Genomic DNA, 23,587 nt, shown 5'->3' with positions numbered 1-23,587 from the left:
AAACGCAAAAAAAGAAAGGGCAAACTCTTGACCCCCCTTCTGATGAAATTAATTTGAGTAATCAATTTGATTTGCTCACGGATGATGAGAATGCTCCATCATCCAAGAAAAATTCTAGTAAACTTTCCCGGCTTAATGCCAAGAAGGAAAAGATTCCCCCTATTGTGATAACCACTTCCGATTTCCATGCTCTTCGCATGGAACTTTTGAATTTCGTGAAAGTTAAGTTTTCACTACAAATTGGACGTCGGGGTGAATGCCGTGTATTGGCTGAAACCTTGGACGGATTTAAATGTCTTCTCAAGTATCTTACTGAGAAGAAGCACAATTTTTTTACTTACGACACCAAAACTGAACGTGTCTTCAAGGTTGTTATGAAAGGACTGCCCAGTGGTGAATCCCTGGATCAGATCAAAGATGAACTGGCAAAATTACTTGGAGTTGTGCCACTCCAAGTAATCAAAATGAAAATGAAATCCCGTCCTGGCGATTCGCGCAACGGGATATCTAATGATTTTTATTTAGTTCACTTCAAGTCTAGTGAACTAAACAACCTTAAGGCCTTAGAAAAAGCTAGCCTTATGCTCCATGTCCGAGTGAAGTGGGAACACTTCAGGAAGACTGGAGGAAATTTCCAAAACCTCACCCAGTGCCGTAAGTGCCAGGGATGGGGTCACGGAACTAAAAATTGCTACATGCCAGCTAAATGCATGAATAGTGGTGATTCCTCTCACGCAAAGGCGAAGGAAAATCCTAAGAGATTTAAATGTTCAAATTGTGGTGAAAACCACAAATCCAATTTTTGGGAATGTAAGACTCGCAAAGCGATCCTACAATCTCGTTCTAACCGTCAGGTAGGAAACGCTCCGCGTTTCCGACCAGGTACAAATTCCTCTGCTGTTAACAACGGTCAGCGAGGAACAAATTCTACATTCGTACCCGTAGGTACAAATATCACCCCTGCTTCAAATTTTTCATCTGCACCTACTCCCCTCGCTGCTAACAATGTTCAGCGAGTTAATGGAGCTACCTATGCTGCTATTGCAACGGGTAGAAATCAAAATACTAACCAACGTTCGAACGGATATTTTGACAATTTTGACTTAGGAAGCATTAATGCCTCTAAAATGGAATTTTTACAGAATTCATTAATTGACATGATGTCTGATATGCTTAAATCTAACTCCATGTTTGATGCTATTCAAACTGGAGTAAAATTTGCTAATAATATTGTCATGCCTTTGAAATTCAGTAATGGATTTTAAAGCATTAAATATTTTAAATTGGAATGCTCGATCTCTTAAAGATAATGAAGCCGAGCTATTTAACTTTTTGAGAGTTCATAACGTGCATATTGCCGTTATAACTGAAACGTTCCTTAAACCTGACCATAAGGTTAAGAAGGACTCAAATTATTTAATATATAGAAATGACCGTCTTGATGGACCCTGTGGTGGAGTTGCCATCATTGTTCATAGACGAATCAAACATAAAATTCTTTCTTCATTTGAAACCAAAGTTTTTGAAACTTTGGGTGTTTCTGTGGAAACAAAATTTGGACAACTTACGTTTATAGCTGCCCATTTGCCATTCCAATGCGTAGGCCAGCAAAAGAATTTTCTCAAGGGTGACCTTCAGAAACTTACCCGTCATAGGTCTAAATTCTTTATTATTGGTGATTTTAATGCAAAACACCGCTCATGGAATAATGCTCAAAGCAATTCCAATGGTAATATTCTGTTTGATGATTGTTCTGCAGGTTATTACACTATTCAATATCCAAACAGCCAAACATGCTTTTCTTCTGCAAGAAATCCCTCCACTATTGATTTGGTCTTAACTGATTCATGTCAACTTTGTAACCAACTGGTTACCCATGCTGACTTCGGTTCTGATCACCTTCCAGTAACTTTTGAAATATCCCAAGAAATAATTTGTAATCCCAACAGCTTTACTTTCAATTACCATAGGGCTGATTGGGAGCAATATCGAACATTTATGGAATATAACTTCGATCCAAACATTCCTTTGCAAACCAAAGATGAAATTAAGTATACTCTTGAAGCTCTGACTACTTCTATAGTTGAAGCAAGAGCTGCCTCAGTACCAAAATGCGAGGTTAAATTCGATTCAATTATAATAGACGACGATCTTCAGCTCTTGATCCGTCTTAAAAATGTCCGTAGGAGACAATATCAAAGAACACGCGATCCTGTCATGAAGGTTATCTGGTGGGATTTGCAAAAAAAAATTAAAAAGCGAGGAACAAAACTTTTGAAAATAACATTTCTAAGTTAGTTCCGAGTTCCAAACCCTTTTGGAAACTCACAAAAATTTTGAAAAAACCTCAAAAGCCAATTCCAGCGCTTAAAGAAGGTGGTAAAATTTTGATCACAAATTTGGAAAAAGCTCAGAAACTTGCTAAGCAATTCGAGAGTTCCCATAATTTCAGTTTGGGTCTTACTAGTCCTATTGAGAATCAGTCTATAACTAAAAAGTTTCAAAATATGAAAGCTCCAGGTGATGATGGAATTTTCTATATCCTCATCAAAAAACTCCCAGAGAGTACCTTGTCTTGCCAGATGTTTCCATTTGGCATACTTTCCTGATAAATGGAAAAATGCAGAAGTTGTTCCAATTTTGAAGCCAGATAAAAATCCAGCTGAAGCTTCTAGCTACCGTTCAATGAGTTTGCTTTCTTCAATAAGTAAATTTTTTGAAAAGATAATTTTAAATAGAATGATGCTTCACATCAATACGAACTCAATTTTTGCAGATGAGCAGTTTGGATTTCGCCATGGGCATTCAACTACTCATCAACTCTTAAGAGTTACCAATTTAGTTCGTTCCAACTAATCTGAAGGCTGCTCAACTGGAGTTGCTCTTCTAGACATAGAAAAAGCATTCGACAGTGTTTGGCATGAAGGTTTGATTGCTAAATTGAAAAAGTTTAATTTTCCACTTTACATTATGAAATTAGTTCAAAATTATTTAACTGACAGAACTCTGCAGGTAAATTATCAAAATTCCAAATCTAATCGACTACCTGTTAGAGCAGGAGTTCCTCAGGGTAGCATTCTTGGGCCTATATTGTATAACATTTTCACTTCGAACCTGCCTGATTTGCCTCAGGGTTGCCACAAATCTTTGTTCGCTGATGACACAGGCATTTCCGCTAAAGGAAGAAGTCTTCGTGTTATTTGCAGCAGACTGCAGAAAAGTTTAGATATTTTCTCTTCTTATTTACAAAAATGGAAGATTTCTCCCAACGCTTCCAAAACTCAACTTATAATATTTCCACATAAGCCTAGAGCTTCCTTTTTGAAACTTAGTAGTAGTCACATAGTCACTATGAACGGAGTTCCAATTTCCTGGTCAAACCAAGTGAAATATCTTGGATTAATACTTGACCAAAAAATAACTTTTAAAGAACACATTGAGGGCATTCAAGCCAAATGTAACAAATATATAAAATGTTTGTATCCTCTTATAAACAGGAAATCCAAACTTTGCCTGACGAATAAACTTCTAATATTTAAACAAGTTTTTAGACCGGCCATGCTTTACGCTGTGCCAATATGGTCTTGTTGTTGCACTACCAGGAAAAAAGCACTTCAAATGATTCAGAACAAAGTTCTGAAAATGATTTTGAAGTTGCCTCCCTAGTACAGTACTATCGAATTACATAGAATTTCGAATGTTGAGACTTTAGAACAAATGTCCAACAAAATAATCCTCAATTGCAACGATTAATTCCCTTTATACTTAGATAAGATTTAGTTTTAGTTTTTAGTTTTAAGATATCAATTGTTATACTGACATGCAGGTTTAAAAAACCTGTTTAAAATACTGAATTGCCAAGACAGGAACAATGTAAAAACACTTAGCTATATATCATAACAATTAAGGCTGGTAAGTTACTGTAGTAACTGGAGCACCTAGGTTAAAAATGAAATGTAATTTATTTTGAATTTGGAACACATAGAGTTAAAAAAAAAGAAATCAATTGATATTTTTCCGCTCTCATGCGCTCGCAATATCACGTGTGATATTGGAACAAAATATCATGCTTGATTCCATTGCACATAGTATTCTTAGAAAGAGAAAGCATAGTTTGCTATCTCTTTTTAATCTTCACCGATGGCAGACGCGAAGGGACTGCTGCAAGCCGTTATGGAAGTTTCGGTTGCATTCGGGTGTAAAGCAAAAATCATTAAACTTATTCTCACCACAGTTTGGTGAGATTTGCAGCTGGTGAGTTTTGTTAGCTTGATATTCCGAGCTGCGATATCACAGCTTGCAAAATCAACCGCAGTTGTTTGCTTGTTGATTTTTGTCTACGAAAATCAAGCGTGATCTTGGGCGTTGGTGAGATTTGATTATTTGATATTTCCCCAACAACTGTCTAGAACACTTTTTTTTTTTTTTTTTTTTTTTTTCTTTATTATAGAGATTTTTAGCCTGAGGCTAGCCTCTAGAACACTAAGTTGAGAGCACGCAATAAGCTAATATGCGATAAGCAATGAGCTTTAAATGCGAATAAGAGGAAGAAGCGTCTCTTTGTCGGATTCCTTAGCAACAAAATCAAGAAATGACATCGATATTGACTATGCAGCAGTCTCAACCACTTCAAACTAGATAACAATGAATAAAAAAAAATGTTAGGAATCCTAACTATATCTAACTTTATGAAACACATCGGTGGTATGTTCAAGGAAGTGCAATCGCATCAAAGCAGGTAACACGAAAAAAATTCACCATAATCGGCTATCTTTACTGCCTATAATAAATCCCTTATAATCGCACCTTCCCCCGCAGTGCTTAGTCTAAATAACTGCAAGATAAAACCCTGCAAACCAATCCACACTCCGTCAGTATCAATTTCATTGCAGCACCATTAGCAAGTTTACTACGCCCTAATACTACCATTATCATTCATCGAACAAATACTCACGTGCAAATCAGGCACATTCTTGACCTCCTCGGAAAAGTTTCGCTTCTCACGGTACGCACTGGACGACAGCGTACCGGACAGGTGATGATGTCCGGACGACGAGGACGACGCCAGATGGTCCTTGTCGGAGCCACTGCCCCCTCGGCTACCACCGGCAGAACCTCCTCCGCCTCCTCCGCCGCCGCCACCACCACCACCACTGCCACCACCTCCGATGCCCATAATCGATCCCGATCCGGACGAGTGATGATGGCTACTGCCGCCGCTGCCTCCGCTTCCACCGCTACCACCGCCGACCACACCGTGGATGTGCGGAAAGCGGAAGCTAAACTTACGCTTCGGGCTGGACGTCTGCTGGCTCGAGTCCGACACCAGATCGGTCATTGATCTAAGCGATTCGATTAGAGGGGTGGGGGAAAACGGAAATTGAATCAATTTTTTGTTCGCCTCCGCGACGATAATATGTGTAGCGGTACTCACTTTGCACTGATTTCATTGGCAATTTCGATGGCTTGATTCAGTAGCTTTTCGTCCTTGACGGAGATCGGCTTCACGGTGCTGGTTTTCTTTTTCGATTTGCTTCCTGCGAGAGAAAAGTAGATAACGACGCTCAATCAATATTTGCCCAAAACGAAAGAAGCGGAAATTTTGGAAACCGACCGCTCTTGTTGCTGACCGTTCCGGAGCTGGAACTGTTTTTGCGATTCAGTTTGGAAGACAGCTCGGCCAGTTCGTTCCGCTTGTTGGTGTTTTCCACGTCCGGCGAGAGGGGCGGTGGCTGTTGATGATGCTGTTGCTGCTCGGTGGCCGTCGCCATCGACTTGAACATGTATTCCATCTCGTCCAGCAGCGAGGTACCCTGGTCGAATACCTTCTCCGTGACGATGTCATCGTCTGAGATTTCGTGGTACTCGTGCGGGTCCTGATTGTCGGAGGATTTTGCTTCCTGCAAATTGATATTAATGATTTAAAGTGCTGGATAAGGAAATCAGTTACCAACCTTAGCGTGATTGTGCGAGCTAGGGTCTCCATTGAGGTCCACGTTGATGAACGGGTTGCTGTCCTTGAAGCCACTGTTTCGGAAATCGAACGCACTGGCAAGGCCACTGTCGACGGTTGAACGGTCGTGGCCTTCACCTGCATTCACAAAGTTCTGATGGCCGGTTTGCAAGGTTTCGGAGAAGTACCCGCTGGCGGTTTGAATCGAATCCGGGCTGGTTGGTGTAGGCGGTAGCAGCAGCGGGGTTTGTTCCAGATCTTCCGACGGTTTGTAAGGGGTCACTATCTGACGGGGGAGCTGTGGAGGATATTATGCGACGGTTAGACTTAGTCGAAATGTAAACTACAAGGCTGATGCCTGATGACTTCGGACATAGGAAATTAGTTTGAAAACACATATCCGAAAATCACCTTGCACCAAACAAACAATACTCACATTCTGCGGACTGGCCAGAAACGCCACGTCACCAAAGTACGCCCCATCGATTCCCACGTGTCCCGTGTGCTTCAGATCGTTCTGTGGACGCGATATCATATCCGTCCGGATTTTCCGTTTGCTGGTCCGTTCCGACGTCCGGCTGAAGTTATCCCGATTGATCGACGACGGCAGACTATCCAGATAGGCAACCGTGTTGGCCGGATTGAACAGACCGGTTTTGCCCGAATTCAGCACCCCTTTCCAGTAGGGTGAATTGCTACTCTTGTCTAGTACGGTTATGATCTCCCCTTGCCGGTACAGCAGGTGATCCTTCTTCGGTTCACTGAAGGAAACGATCGTTTTCAGCTGTTCCGGTTTCATGTCCGGAAGCAGCTGGTAGATGTCAGTGAATTTCGGTCGCTTCAGGGCATCATGCTGCCAGCACTTCAACATGAGCGAGTAGTACTCCTTCGGGCAGCACTCGGGTTTCTCCAGTCGTTGGTAGTTTGGTTCGTCTATTGCTTCGAGGATCTGATGACCGGTCAGGGCTGCCCAAGGTTGGAAGCCGTACGAAAAAATCTCCCATAGGCACACACCGTACGCCCACACGTCCGAGGCATTTGTAAAGCGAAGGAAGTTTATGCACTCCGGAGCGCACCATGCAATTGGAAGCTTGAGATTGACGTTGAAATTCGTCTGGTAATAGTCCTTACCGACTCCGAGCGCTCGCGATAGCCCGAAATCTGAGATTTTCACCTTGTTCTTGCTAAACACTAGGATGTTCCGAGCTGCCAAATCCCTATGAATCAGTCGTTTGTTCTCCAGATACATCATGCCGTTGCAAATTTGGGCGGCAAACTCGCACAGAGTAGGAACCGTTAGGAAACTGACCCTCAATCCGGGGTCTTTCAAGCATTCCAGCAAAGACCGCAGATGAGCCAACTCAGTCACCAGCATCAACGATTCCGTATCCAGCACCACTCCGTATAACCTCACAATGTTTTCATGCTCGATCGAGTGCATAATGGCTGCCTCCTTGAGAAACTCCATCGGATTGGATTGCATCCGTTCCCGGCAGAGGCACTTGATGGCCACCTGGATCCGCTCGGTCCCATTGGTCCAGACGCCCTGCTGGACGATGCCGAACTCCCCGGTACCCAGCTGCTTGTTCACCGTGATGGCATCGGCCGGGATGATGTGCTTGTTGTTGGGGATCTTGCTCGGCGAGGGACATGTTTTCAGCGGTTCCACACTGGACGTGGGACTGCTCACCCCTCCGTCGTCCTTTTTCGGTGTCTGCAGCAGTCGTTTGATTTTGTTCAGATAACCGTGCGGGTAGTACTTTTCGTAGTACTTTCGTAACCGGCGGATCTCCGGCCGGGACAGGCCGCACACCTGCCGTAGGTCCTCGTCGGTGGCATACTTCAGGTGGGCGATGGTGGTGATTTTGAGATCGTTCCTGGTTAAAAAGGTGGTTAGGCGAATTTGGGGTCGAGAGCTTGTTAGGGGGTTGGTACTTACTTGAGCGAGTTGTAGTAGTGCTGCAGTTCCGATTCCACCAGGAACTCGTACAGGTCGATCGGTTTTGGTTCTGGAAATGGAGTAGAGTAGAGTGAGCGGTTAGATTGGGGCTTGAACATATCTTGAGGCATTGTATTAGGCAGAATTCTTGAACAATGTATATGTAGGTAATTTCTGATTCAGAGGAAAAGATCTGAAGTTTTTAAAGCTTTACACTTGAGTCCCAGAAAAATTATCTGGACTGTTAACTTGGTGACACGTCCGTTTAATGTAATATTAATGTAATAATTCCGGCTGAGTTCTTAAGAGACTTACAAGAGAAATTATTTGGAAATGGTAGAGGTTTCTCAGGTGAGATAACTTTGTTTTTTTAAAGAGAGCTATTTTTTAGAGGTTCTTCGAAGAAGAATTTCACAAGAAATAAATAATTTAGACATTAAAGGGTGATACGGTCAAAATTTGGTCAAGGGAAAACGCGTGTAAATCGGTGAAATCGTTTATTTAAAAAATCAAATTAAATTTCTTTTTCAAGTTCAATTAGTATAAAATTCAGGAAAAATATTCAGTTAGGCTTCCGCTTTTCCAAATCCGAATTGCCGGGCCTTACACTTGACCCCTGCCATCAGATTTTGTACAGCCACCTTGTCCACCTTCTTCGCCGCAGAAAGCCAGTTTGGCTTGAACTGCTGCTCGCCCTTAGCAGTTTTTTTGGTCTTCTTTAGGTTCCGCTTGACAATAGCCCAGTATTTCTCAATTGGGCGGAGCTCTGGCGTGTTGGGAGGGTTCTTGTCCTTGGGAACCACCTGCACGTTGTTGGCGGCGTACCACTCCATGGCCTTTTTACCGTAATGGCAAGATGCCAAATCCGGCCAAAACAGTACGGAACAACCGTGTTTCTTGAGGAAAGGCAGCAGACGTTTATTCAAACACTCTTTCACGTAAATTTCTTGGTTGACAGTCCCGGAAGCTATGAAAATGCTGCTTTTCAAGCCACAGGTACAGATGGCTTGCCAAACCAGATATTTCTTTGCGAACTTTGACAGTTTCATGTGCTTGAAAACATCTGCTACCTTTCCCCTTCCTTTTGCCGTATAAAACTCCTGTCCCGGAAGCTGCTTGTAGTCGGCTTTGACGTAGGTTTCGTCGTCCATTACCACGCAGTCAAACTTCGTCAGCATCGTCGTGTACAGCCTCCGGGATCGCGCTTTGGCCGTCGTATTTTGTTTATCATCGCGATTTGGAGTCACTACCTTCTTGTAAGTCGATAGTCCGACTCGTTTTTTGGCTCGATGCACGGTTGTAGACGATACACCCAGCTTATTTGCGGCATCTCGGAGAGAGAGGTTAGGGTTTCGCTTGAAACTACCGGCAACTCTCTTTGTCGTCTCAGCGGCTTCCGGTTTTCGATTTCCCCCCGATCCAGACTTCCTGGCTGTCGACAAACGTTCCCCAAACACTTTAATTACATTTGTAACGGTTGATTTGGCAACTTTTAGCGATTTTGCCAACTTTGCGTGCGAGTAGCTCGGATTTTCGCGATGCGCGAGCAAAATTTTGATACGCTGCTCTTCTTGCTTGGACGGCATTTTGACAACTGAAGAGTGAATTCCAAAATCAAAATAGGAGCAACATTCTACACACACACACCTACAAAATAAGGGGTGTTCAGGTTTTTTAAATGCAAAATTGAAAGAAATACGTCAAGTTGATATTGACCAAATTTTGACCGTATCACCCTTTAAATCAAAGTGTGTTGTTACTTCGTACGTGAAGTTTACGATTTTTAGAGTTAAATTAGCTAGAAAAAGTTCTGAACTAGAACTATTCCACAGCCGCAGACAGTTATGCGCAAATCAAACGCGCACTCTTTTGCATGTGGATTTGAGGAAATACCTCAAATCCCCTCAACCATCAATGTATGAGCTAGGTAAAGGAGTGTGCTTTTGATTAGTATTGTCGCATTAATAGCCCTTCGCTCTATTTCAATTTCTGTTAACTGCCAGAGTAAGCGGGACTATCAATCTATCCTCTTCAGAAATTTCTCTAGCTACACACTAAAAAGCTTAATGTTGATATAAGTGTAGCATTTCCTCCCAACTCTGATAATTTAGAGTTTTTTTTTCTATAAGTCTGAACAGGGAAGAATTCCGGACATAATTATAAGGACAGTTTCCAATAATTATAGGGACAGAATTCCAAGAAATTCTTCCATGGACATGTTGAGAATAGTTTAATGGAATTCTGAGGAAAATTTTCATGGAATTCTAAATAGTATTACTCATGTGATTTATAATGAGATTTCTAAGGAATATTCCAAGGGAATTCAAATTATGAAGAAAAATTAAAGCAAATATTATCAAGAGAATTATTATGAACGGCCAATGTAGAATTTCATGAATTTTCTGGAGTTGACTCCTATACATAATGCTATAGATAATTCATTTTTTTAACTTTATTTTTGAGATTTTTAGCCGTATGCTAGTTCATCTCGTCCATGAAAGGTGGGGCCTTAGAAGGAGGACCCCCAAAAGAGTAGTTTTTTACAGTTTTACTTCAACCGAAAAATTTGGTGCCTGGCTCGATCGTACATTTAGACAACATATTAAAGACACAACATTAAAATCTGAATAAGACAGAGCTCTACACCGGGGGAACCGGGAGGGCCCCCACCAGGCAGAGATGTCCCAACAGCCGAAAGGAATTAAAAAAGACTAAACTTTAAAATACAATGCAGCATCCTTTAAAAAGCGCATTAATGCTGCCAGCATGTCGCGTATGCTATTTGGAAGCCCGTGGAATTCCCGCAGGTTCTGATACTGGGGGCATACGCATAGGATGTGCTCGATTGAGGCTGGAGTTCTACAACCGACGCAAGTCCTGTGGACCGGCGTTCCACCGAAATTGTGCGAGATCTTGGTGTGACCGGTCCTCAAACGCGACGCTATCTTCTGATCCCGCTGGTTCAACTGTTCTGTCCATTTCCTCGTCGTTCCTTTGATCCATCTGATGAAGAGGGAGCGGTTTTGGGCCCACTCTGCGTCCCAAGCTTCCCGTACTTTGCTCACGATCTAGCGCTTTAGGATCGGTCGGTCGGAGAGCGTTGTAGCAGCGATGAAGATGGCAGCAGCTTCAGCAGAGAAGACAGACCATTGCGGCGGTAAGCTGCAGCTGGTTGGTGTGATGTTTCCGGCTAGACCGATACCGACCCCGGCCCGAGAGCGAGATCCGTCCGTGTATCGGTGAGTGTGCGTGGGGTATTTTCTCCTAACATTTCAGCTATAGTCCTTTTCATGGCCACGGAATTGTCTCCGGCTTTGAACCTGTCCTTAATCCGGCTTTCAATTTTCGGTAATGGTGTTTGCCACCATTTGTCTCCATGCCAGTGGACCCTGGCCCCTGGGTAGAGCTCTTCGTCGGCAGCCGTGCGGAGGAGTCTGTTTCCCACGTCGAGGAGGAAGATCTCTTGATTTCCGGATGTCTTCGAGATGAAAGCAGCGGCTTTGGTTGCGATAACTGCGGTTATACGGAAGCGGGAAGGCAGGATGCCTGGGTCGATGCATGCAGCAGCGGGCGTGGATGGCAGCAGGCCAGAGACAATCCGGACGTAGGTGTTGTAGACTGGTGCTAACGTAGCTAAAAGCTTATCCGCTGCGATGCAGGTCATCTCCAACCCGTATAGAAGGCGACTGTCGATAATTGCACTCGCCACGTGAAAACGGATGCTGCGGTTGTTCGATCTATTCTGTCGGGAAATGGTCCGGCACTGAAATGCTGGTCAAAGTTGAGGAATCGGTCAACTAGAACTCCCAGAACTCGGACGGTCTTCTTCAGCGGTATGGACTGGTCATCGATTTTGATCGGTGGTCCGCTAATTCTGTGTCGAAAAGGGCAGACATGGCACCTGATGCTTTTAGAGGCTGATCATTCAAAGCCTACTGAGTGGGAATATACATAATTCAGAGATTGTTATAGAAATAATTTCTAGGGAAGACCCTTGGAAATTATCTTCAAATTCATTTATTAATTTAAGCTGTGAAACTATTGCGAGTCCCACAATAAAAAAAAACTGTACGTTGAAAATATTCAATGCCTGATTTTAGTTGGTCCTGGGCAGGAGTTGAAACAGTTGACGTTTTTTACTACACTCGTTTCACTGTCGTGCGTGACAGTCTGTTTGTATGCGTACAGTGTACGCCGTACACTCATGCTCTACCGTCGTCTTTCTCACACAACACAAACGGTAGAACAACATTTGAGCAAAACGAATATTATCAAATAACTATCATATATAACAATGTGTTATTTCGATCTAATTCCTCAATTTTGAGGAGGTTAGGTCATCTTTATTAGCGAGACTTTCAGCCAGAGGCTGGTTCATTTCTTTTAATTTTGAGGAAATTAAACCATTTATGATCAGAAATTGTATTATTAGAATATCACTGCTCGCTTTTTCAGAATTCACACAAGTGCAGCATTAGCAGCTCTTATTATGAGAAAAACTAAAATACATCAATACGTGATGGTTTTGACGACAATGTCATTGACTGTCATATGACATTTTAATTTGGTACTGTGCGTTGATAGCTTGTTTTGCCGGAGGCATAGGCAGTCGATTATCACAGAAAATGCGTCGTTTACGGTGACCGCTTACACCACTGGTCCTGGGTTTTAAGCAATGAACTTAGTATAAAGTTTATAGAAATTATCCATGTCTCAGGACCCAAAACTTAAACAATTCAAGTTTCAGAACGTATGTTGCTACTGAAAGTAAATCCACTCCAGAAGTATTATGTTCAATTAGTAAAAATGAATAACGAGGAAGATACAATTGGTTGTATTTGATATGAAATGATTTGAAATTCCTTGTCGTACTTTTTTTTACAATATAACCCTGTGAATTCCAGGTTTTACCAGGTAAAATAAAATTCTCCGAGGATTCCCGGTTTCAGCATATTAGACAATTATACCTTTCTTCTTCTAGGATTTTTAAGCTTCTGTAGCGAGCGTTTTGCCGGCGCTGAACTTAGTGTTCTAGTTGTAATTTCACAGTTATTGATTGAATGTTTTCTATGTCAACCAATGCATGAATAATATCATAGTGGCCAGTGAATGTTAATTTTAAAATTCCATCTCGACATCTCTTTTTTTTTATTCGGGTCCTCTTATGATTGTAAAGCGCCAGAATATATGGATTTTTTAAGGTCGCATAGCCGAACGCTATCGGGCTGAATGGGTCATTATACCGAATTTAAGAGGGAGAGATTATACTAAGACATTGTTTAAAAAATCTTGAACTTGATACGGAGCAGATTTTTTTTTATAGTATCGTGATCTGTACTAATATAAATCTTAAAAACAATTTTAATTTCAATGATTCTGAGGCTTTGACGTGTGTTTATAGTCTTAGAATATGCCATTTATTAGAGATTTGTGAATGAAAATCTATCCTAGATTTAAAAACAAAAGGATTGGATTTTTTCCAACAATATGAAAATGAGAAAAATAGTCAAAATGTGGGATTTTGAATTTTTTCTAGAACCCTGATTTAAAAAAAAAATCAAGATTCCGTATTTGAACAAATAAAGTCGCTGGAAAATGTTGTGGCCTTGGAAAAATGTTCAGGGTACTAATAAGAAGACGTTTTAAAGAATTTTGAAAATTCAAAATTTTGAGAAGAACTTGAAGAAATATTTAACGGAGTTCTGATAAGAATCCTAAATTAATTCTAGTATTAAGGGGAGGTTCTCATTCAAAATTTTCAAAACATCGATTTTTTTGAAAGGTATAAGTGTCTACTAATTTGTGTTGAAAGGGTGTTTCGATCTGCGCACAAGAAAAGTTTCTACAGGCCATTGTTCGAAGCGGCGTCCCGGCCGCCAAGGGGCTGTTTCCAAAACTTTAAACGGGTTTATCTCGAAACATGATTTTTCAAAACTGCGTACTGCAAAACTGCGGAGGAATGACCTATAAAATCACAAATTCTTTGTATTCACTATTTTTTCTGAAGCCTTAAAGAGGGAAAAAAGAGGTGAAAAATCGACCAAAAAGTTTGAGATCGCACCATTTTGTCAAATTTGAAGTTGTTTACCCGTTCTAAGGTCATTCCTCCAATACATTTAGTTGACTTTAAAGCCTCATTAATCGTGTTGTGTTTCAGCTCGATCCTGAGGTATCAGTTTGACAATTCCAGACGTACACGACCTTACTCAAAACGTGACCACGGGAGCCATTTTGTTTTTTTTTCGCCTTGTAAAAATTTAGAAATAAAGACGTTCTAAGCTTTTTGAATTTCAAAACCGCGTCCTTCTATCTTTTCATTGGCCCACAAAAAAAAATGCCAAACTTTGCTTACTTTTTGGCCATTTGAATGAGAACCTCCCTTTAAGAAGAATTACAAGGGGGTTGTGAGAAGATCTTCAAGGAGAATTCCTATGTGATTCTGAAGATAATTGTATGCGAATTGTGAGGAGAATAGCAGGTGAATTTTAAGGAGAATTTAAAAAGAAATATAAACAGAATTTAAAGGGTTTTCTGATAATAATTTCAAATGTATACTAAGGAAGATTCACAAGACAATTTTAATATCTGAGCAAAATGCCGAAGGAATCGTGTTTTGAAGTAAACAAAGTAAACGTTGAAAAATTTAAATTAAATTCTTAAGAAAGTTTCATGAAAATTCAGCACAGATTTCCAAGCTTTCTGAGGAAAATTCCAAAGGATTTCTGAGGAGAGTTTTGCAAAAGGTTAAATAATTTCAAATGTTTAAGATAATTAAGAGCTGAATAAACCATTTTTTAGCTGAAGAAACATATGTATTAAACTTTTATTTGTTGATGCAATATGTAAATATTTATTGATTTTGCCCGGTCCTCCCGTCAAATTCCCGGCTTTTTTCCCGGTTTTCCCGGCTTCGTTTCAAATTCCCGGTTATTTCACGGTTTTCACGGTTTTCTCGGTTAGCTGGCCACCCTGTAATATACAAATAGCAAGCACAATGATACATAGGGAAGTCTAAATTCCCAATCTGAAAGCTTTTCTCGACCAGACTGCAAATCGAACCCGCCGCCTCTGGCTTGGCAATAGAGTGCCTTTACTGACGAGGCTATCTGAGGCCTCTACCAAAAACTATACCCACAAACTACAATAACTTTAGTCGTATTAACCTAATCAATCATACGCTGCTAAACCAAAAATGCCTTTGGATCTAACACACCGACTACCTTAATTGGAAAAGTAAATCACCATTATGAGTCACGTAAGGTTCTTAGATTGTATCGACATGACCGAAAAGGTTATCACGATTCGCCACCGACGCCACTACCAGCAACGTCATAGTTTCACTTACTTTTCCTCCCGAAATAAACTACACCGGCGACAGAAAACTATTAAGCACCGCTCCTATACATACCTGCAGTCTCTTCGTATACCTGAAGTCAACTAGGGAGGAAACGATACCAGCGGTTACACAAAAGAAGCAACGACACGCGATGATGACGGCAATAACCGACGATAGACAGCTCAGCTAGAAGACAGCAGAAAGAACCGGAAGCAAGACACATATATCGACCGGAAGTAAATCTCTTTTTATGGTGCTCAGGTATCTGTGAATGGGAACTTCCATCTCACATGCACGAGGTATTAAGGTACCTACACAAGTTATTGCCATCCGTCCAAGTAGAACACGTGTGGCTCTGTGCCCAATATTTCTTGTTATATTTTCCGCTTCTCGTGTCTGAGTTGTTGCACATACCATCAACAAATAACACTTGAGGTCTCCATCAGCCATCAACGCACCAGCACTTAGGGCCGCCCGCCCGTTGAGAGCGTCATCGGGAATGCAATTATGAGACGATGGTGTTTCTCCCATCATCATAAAAAATCGGAACGAGCTAAAGTACTTCTATAAGAAGGTATCATAACGATGAACTGCAAGTTTGTTGAAATCCAGTCCAAAATTATCAGCTGTGGCCAAAAGATGGAATGTGTGTTTTCCTGTCCAAAGTATGTTAATTACCTAACCTCAATTCAAACTGTGTGTGCGCTGTAGGGTGATCCAAAAAGTAGAACATTGCTATTTTCAACGAGTAAGATTGGTAATTTGTGGTAAGATCAGTCTCTAATAGTTTCAGCTCGTTTTTGAACCATACGTTAGCAATAGTCTTCAATCGTGGTAGATTTCTATGTCTAAATATGTAGAATTGATAATCTCATGCTTCTGCCAGAGTCGTTCCTGCTTCTTCTCGAACCAAAAAACGCCAAAATTAAACCATAGGAAGTAAAACAGCTGGATACAAACTATATGACAGGCAGAGGAAGAGGAGCACATCTGCAATCGAGCAGATACCCCACCATGTTTTCCTGTACATATATCGTAATTCAGAACCTCGACGATTCAGGTCTGGCAAATCGGAAGTGAACCGAACTGAGCACATTCTTGCAGTGTAGGTAGAAGTCAAGAAGATGACGATAAAACTGTACAGCTTATGGTGACGTTGACATGACACACCTTTTCCTGGCTGCTGTTGCTCTCTCTCACGGATCGCAAGGGTTCTGGAAGATATCTGTAAAGTGACAACTGACATTGTGTAAAGTGTCACCCTATAGGGATGTCCAATTTTTTAACCGAAACCACAACCTTCATTAGAACCATTCAATCACTGCAAACCATATCCGTATCGTGTATCCCCCCCTTGTCGAAAGTTTTGATGATTTCGAACCCATCCAATTAAAAAATGAACCCCGCCGTGCTCCCGGTTCTATACTTTTTCACAGGCATTAATTTTCCGGACCAGCCAACCGACCCTCCATCCAATCGCGTCGCTCGATTCTACCGCAATCTGTTTTGGGATTTTATGGGTTGTTTGTTTTAATATACCGCCGGTAGCACCACCATCAGTGCAGCAGCTATCAGAAAATCAAAGTGCTGCTGTAGTGATTTGCCGAAGAAATGTGGCGACCGGATTTAAAATGGATTCACTTACCAACTCCAATCCGTCCATCACGCCCGTAGTCGCCGTCGTCGGTGGCAGGGATTTACGGTAGGATTTGGTAAGTTATGGCATTTTGTCGTCATCATCATAACCATTGTGGTGGAGCACCGCTTTTCCGGATCATTTACACTTGTTCACCAATCTTTTTTTTTTGATGGTCGTTACGCGATGGGAGTTTTGTTTTATTTCGGATGGTGACTTTAACCGTTTAATTAGTGAAAAGCCGTAGAAGAGATTAGTGTAATGCACTTTCGATAAATACAAATTGCAATATTAATCTCCATGTCAGTGACACGTGCATTTCTCGTACAATGTATATGATTTTTGGTTGAGATCAAGGTTAGGTGATGTTTGGAGGGTGTCGGCCAAACGTTATTAGGCCGAATGGGTTAAGGCGAAAGGCATTAGACCGAATTTTGAAAAGTAAAACAATGTATTCATTGGAACAATTTTCAACACTCTGGGACTTTGAAAATTTCTCAAGATTCCTTTCTTCTTACTAAGACAGGGTGTCGACTCAACGAAGAAAACAAAATTCCCTGATAATCCCTAATTTTTCAGTAATGTACAGCAATCAACGCACCAGCACTTAGGGCCGCCCGCCCGTTGAGAGCGTCATCGGGAATGCAATTAAGAGACGATGGTGTTTCTAAAGTGTTCCTCCCATCATCATAAAAAATCGGAACGAACTAAAGTACTTCTATAAGAAGGTTTGATAAGGATGAACTGCAAGTTTGTTGAAATCCAGTCCAAAATTATCAGCTGTGGCCAATGGTATTCCTGGGCAATCAAAAAAAAAAGATGGAATGTGTGTTTTTCTGTCCAAAGCATGATAATTAGCTAACCTCAATTTAAACCTAATGTAGGGTGATCCAAAAAGTAGAACATTGCTATTTTCAACGAGTAAGATTGGTAATTTATGGTAAAATCACTCTCTAATAGTTTCAGCTCGTTTTTGCACCATACGTTAGCAATAGTCTTCAATCGTGATTCTTTTCGTAGCTAAATATGTAGAACTCTTACAATGAATCAAAATTTCGTCGTTCCTGCTTCTTCTCGAACTGAGTCGTTCCTGCTTCTTCTCGAACCAAAAAACGCCAGAAAATTAAACCATAGGAAAACTGGCTTAAACGCATAAAACTGAACGCGATTAAGCCAGAGGTTAAATGGGTGATTTCCAAGACAGCAGCACCTTTGCTGGATCTTGAATTTGGTTCTGCGACAGGTTTGAAGTATTCAAACTTTGTGTATGAAAATTTCTATCAAAGCTTTACAGGCTTATATTTATTGTTCTCAAGCTGTTCCTTTAGGTTAATTTCCTGTCACAGAGATCTTTCCAGAATTCTTCTAAAATAAACTTGGAATTCTCTCTGGAAATCCCTTGATTTTTTTATAATAGTCTACAAATTCTCCGTAGAACACTAAGAATTCACTTATTTAAATTTGCATGAAACTCTCCGTATCATGTCCATGCAATTCACCTCAGATTCTCGACCGACAATTGAAAAAGGCCTACTAGCTTTTGTGGACAAAACTTTTAATCCCCCTTCCCTGCTAACACCAGGGGAAATTCTCCCGCCGAGAATTGTCTTTCCATTCCAAAAGCGCTTGGAATTATACTCGGACTTTCCTTATAGATCTTCGATTAAATTGTACCTTATCTTTGAATTGTACCCTCAAAATTCACATCCCTTAGTATTTTTAAGAATCCTGGAATCCTCTTCACTCTTGGAAGTTATAGTAAAAACTCTCTTAGAAGTTTTCCTTAAGATCCCTAGAAAATAGTCTCAGAAATACCTTGGTGTTATTTCTAGAATTTAGTCTAAAATCAGCTCAATTTTGTTTTGAAAAACTTTAAAAATTCTCTTAATAGTTCTTCAAAGTGACTGTAGTTATCCTGAAAATCTAGTCCAGTCCAAGGGTCTTGAAATCATATCATTTTTGAAGAGAAGAAGAGGTAAATTTTTCCAGATTTGTCATGTAAATTCACGGGATTTTTCCGGTGACTTCAAATTCCCAGCTTTTTCCGGTTCACTGGTCACTTTGCATTTCACAAATGAAACACTTGTTTTTAATCCCATTATATTTGTTTTGCCTTGAGCACATTTTAAGACCCAGCTCCGCAAGAAAATTATTCCGGATAATATGCTTAACCAAATGCTAATTCGCGGGTGGATTCCTCCGGTGGGAAATCGTAAAAACAGCACTTCCACCTCCAACATTAATTCCATTCCATTAATTCCATTCCAAAAAGTTAATTCCATTTAAATTGCAATAGCAGCAATATTACAATACTAAAACTTTACTGAATTCGACGAGCTAATAAGGTAATGTTCTCCTACAATATTTAATACAGCCGCTCTATGCTATCAAAGCAATGCTTGTCTGCGTATATTTGAATCATTATTCAATAATAAAAGTGCTGCACCAAGCAATAAAAAATCCTCGCAAGCAAGACAATAATCCTAAATTTGCATTTGGTTAGTTCTCTGAGCTAATCAAGCTGTTAAGAACACAATATGGAACAAGAACTACACGGATAGAAATCCCCTTATACCTTCTGGCAATTTTCTATTGCTGATTATTAGTATAAGGCTGATGTTTTGGCAAAAATGTATAAGTGAAACACATGAATAAAATAATTAATTTTCGTTTCGTGTACACGCATTCAGAAAAGAAAAAATCATCATCTTCTCTTAAAACTGGGTTTAGACAAGGCTAGTCAATTGATTAACTAAGTTGAATTCAACTGACTTGAATGAGTAAACCATGCCATTCAACTGACTTGATCAACTCACTCGAATTTAAAAAAGATGAACCAGTCTCAACCAGGGATGGAAAATCATTTACATTCATTTCATGCATTCATTTACATTCATTATGAGCATACCAACAGATTCGAATTTAATCATAAACTGACAATCTTACTGCCTTAAACTTGATTTTTACATCAAAATTTTGTAAAAGAAAATTCTTTTTTAAGCACAACAATGTCAGAATGTTATTAATGGCATAGTTTGTGCTACAAAAATTATTAAAGCAAAGTAGACGTACACCTTAAACTTAAGTTGGAAAATCTACTGATATATTTATGCATTGATCACAAATTTTGTGGAAGTCATGCTTTACACTCATATTCTATCAGAAAAAATTGATGCTTGCAATTTTCTAAAACAAAATATGTTTTAATCATCAATAAAAAACATGCTTTTATCGGACAGTTTGTTCGGGTAAGACGGACACTTTGCACAGTGGGGCGAAGTCAAAAATAGTGGGACATGGCTATTTGCGACGAAATTATTGAGTGTAGCATTTTGATATCTTCTAAAATGTTTCTTCAATTTAAAAAAAAAATTATTGCATTGGTGAAATGAATTGAAAATGAATTCGAAAATTCAAACTAAAAAGTGATGGTAAAAATGGTTTTTAAGGGGGTACTATCGTTTGTACTCCATTTTCACCCTACAACTTCGTCCACTTGAGAGATAGAAAATTGACGTCTTCGACAAAGATTCTTAAAATGACTTCATCTACAATGTTTTCATAGATGTTTATCAATTTCAACAAGACATAAAAAAGTTATTTTTTTTTATCTTAGTGTATACCCTCTTTAAGCAAAAAATTTCACCACTGATAATTAAGATGGGTGTTTACAATCTTAGATGATCCCTAATTCTAAGGATCGAACACGACAAATAGAAGCTGCAAATCGAGGTTGTAATTCAAAATGGCGATCCCAAATTCAAGATGGTGGTCTCTGGTCAACGAATATGCATCTGAAATCATCATTATTCATTATTCATTAATTAATGCAGTAAACTCATCGCCGGTCACATTGTCTTCAGTGATTGAACGCTAATAGACTTCTCTGACGTTTGACGAGTACATGTGTGTGTTCATGTTCAATTTACGTGCACAAAATGCAAAATGAGACTTTCAAAGTATAAGAAACTGTGTGCAAATACGACCTTTTTGGCACAAATAAGTAAACTTTACCATAATATTAACTTATCTTTAATATAACTTTAACTTAACTTTAACATTACTTTTACTTAACTGTATATTTAACATAACTTTAACTTAACAATAACTAAACTTTAACATAACTTCAACTTGCGTTTAACTTAACTTTAACACAACTTTAAAAGTTAACCCGTTAATCTGGAGCTGCTGATATCACAGGCGTTCAATTTTTCACGGATTTTTAAAACCTGTTCCAACTGCTAATTGTTTATGACTTTTGGTTGCTCTTCCGAAGGTAATTTGTAGGCATCTGTTAACCAAAAGCAATAACAAAATCAAAATTAATTTGACCTCTCTATGTCCGTCTTTCCCCACTTGATAACTGTTTTTGAACGTTCATAATTCTTGAGAATGTATTAAAATGATTACCGATCTTTCACCAGATGTGTGCTTGACAATCACAACAACTCGTTCACGGAGGAAAAAGCAGGAAATGCAAACTCTTTAAGATGTCTAACTAAATATCCGAAGCCACTAAATTACATCGACTAGTGTGCCCACGAAGGAAACTTTTGTTTTGTTTACAAATTTGAAAGTTTGCGTGTTTGATGTCAACAGTGATTCTCAAAAGTATTCTTACGCTTTCAGATTCGATGCTGCATCATTAAAAATATTACATAATATGTTTACTCACAAATTATGAGACATGTCTATTTTTCCTACTGTGTCCGTCTTTACCCATACACATAATTATCCTTTAAACGGTACCAAAAGATCCGAATTCGGTCAATAGCTGACAAAGTTACAGCCTAAAACGTGATTTTTTCACCAAAACTCTGTAAACAAAATACCTTATATTAAAAGTGTTTTTATGTTACTTCAAAGGGGAAATGGCTCTAATGTTGGCCTATGGATCTAAGATTGGGCCCATCGCTAAAAATATGCTATTTATCAATTTTATCTCGTCATTGGGACGGTACTAATGGATATTTTTGGTCGCTACTGAAAATTTAGTCGATTGGTGAATTTATGTATGGGACCAAATTAGGGGCATTTAGGCCGACATTACATCCATTTCCCCTATGTCTTCAAATCTACAGGCAAAAAATGCTGATGATGGTACAGCACGCAACAACCACCCTACTGCTTTCTCTCTGAGATGACTGCACTCATAAAATGAATCACATAACCAGTTGAAAATATCCATGTGAATTTCACTTAACTTTCATGTGACCCCATAATTGGAAATTGCACCACTAAATCACATGAACGTTAAGTGTCCAATGACATCTTTATGATTTCTCATATAGAATTTCTTAAGCTATGTGATATTCAGATAAAAATCATTATTTTTGTTTTTGGAAAAATAGTATGTGCTTTCCTAATAGAAACTAAGTGAAACCTTTTTTCAGTGTACGTTGGTCATGCACTCAAAAAATTCCACACATCATCATCATGTATCTCACACTTAATTTAGCACTTATTGTGAAACACATCCATTTCATGTGTGAATCTTATGCTATGAATCATGCCTGAACACTATGGATTTGAATTGTAACACACTTGGATTCTATGTGCCTCATTTGGTGATATCAATAGCTTTGCACATCATAGTTCAATATTCTACAAACTTTTCAGGAATTCAGTTATGAAGAGATTGGTGCAAAGAGATCCAAAATTGGTTGAAGAATGATAGAGTTACGATGATTTTAGTAAAAGTAATTTCTTAAAGGTCAACAATCCACCTTTAAGGCGTTTTCGCCACCTCTAGATCAAAATATTTTTGCTTCATACTCGAGGACATCTCTTTCCAAGCCATTAAGAACCAGCAAAACGAACGAATTTCAGGTTTTATGAACATTCGAAAAATAAGCCGCACCCTATTGTACAGTCATTCCACGGTCCTTCTTCTTCTTATTTTTCTATGCTTTTTACGCTTCTTATGTGAGCGAGTTCCCGGCTCTCAAATTAGTGTTCAAGATTCATTGCCACAGTTATTTATTGAGACCTAACGATGGGTAGCTATGGAAACGTAATATTAAATCGGTGAAATGATCCTTAATCTTTGGAAAAGTGCTGTTTTACAGCGTAACTACTCAGATTTACTGTCCGGACGTGTTTTATTCAAGTCAAAGAAGAGCGACGGACAAGCTTCTAGAATGAACTCCATTATAAAGCAACTTTTAGAATATTCTAAAGAAACATCTTTTAGAATCATCTTTAGAATAACCTTTTAGAATCTTCTTTGAGAAGTTTATTCTAGACACTTGCTCGTCGCTCCACTCCTGACAAAAAAAAAAACACGGGCAGGGCAGTTAAATCTGAGTCATTACGCAGGAAAAGAGCATTTTTATCAGGTTTAAGGAGCATGTCATCGTGTTAATATTGCGAAAATTCATATTTCTATCTAGCCTGGACCAGGGCTGTGAAGTCGGATGACTTGAAATTAACCGACACAATTTCAACAATATACAAATGGTTAAAAAAAATTCGGAAAATGTGCAAGGAAGGCAGCTTCCACACCTGCGTAGGATATCGCACCCATTCAAACACAACACATGGGCCGGGACCAACGGCTTTACTTCCCTTCCGAAGGAAGACGTGACCAGAGATTTTTAAGCCTCAGAAAAATCCCACCGACCTCGGCTGGGATTGAACCTAGACCCATTGGGGTGAGAAAGCAGTCACGCTTACCACAACACCACCGGTGCCGGCTAGAATGTTGTTTGCGTACAACGCAAC

The 23,587-nt window shown here is 39.8% G+C and overlaps 1 protein-coding gene across 2 annotated transcripts in view; it reads right to left on the bottom strand.

The window, feature by feature from the left end:
• Ack-like (activated Cdc42 kinase-like) overlaps positions 1-23,587 on the bottom strand; it is a 124,700-nt gene that overhangs the window by 24,209 nt on the left and 76,904 nt on the right. For both annotated transcript variants that reach the window (XM_065230379.1, XM_065230378.1), the window contains exons 2-7: positions 7,893-7,962; positions 6,390-7,830; positions 5,955-6,251; positions 5,615-5,900; positions 5,435-5,537; positions 4,955-5,342 (exon numbers count right to left, since the gene is read on the bottom strand). In XM_065230379.1, coding sequence (XP_065086451.1) covers positions 4,955-5,342; positions 5,435-5,537; positions 5,615-5,900; positions 5,955-6,251; positions 6,390-7,830; positions 7,893-7,962 — 2,585 coding nt within the window. The remainder of the gene's footprint in view (positions 1-4,954; positions 5,343-5,434; positions 5,538-5,614; positions 5,901-5,954; positions 6,252-6,389; positions 7,831-7,892; positions 7,963-23,587) is intronic.

This window comes from Ochlerotatus camptorhynchus, unplaced genomic scaffold, assembly GCF_037179485.1.
Source record: "Ochlerotatus camptorhynchus isolate MF236.1 unplaced genomic scaffold, CSIRO-AGI_Acam_v1.1 ptg000330l, whole genome shotgun sequence".
NCBI lineage: Eukaryota > Metazoa > Arthropoda > Insecta > Diptera > Culicidae > Ochlerotatus > Ochlerotatus camptorhynchus.
The sequence above is the reverse complement of the archived record's forward strand: the minus strand, read 5'-3'. Positions and strand labels throughout refer to the sequence as shown.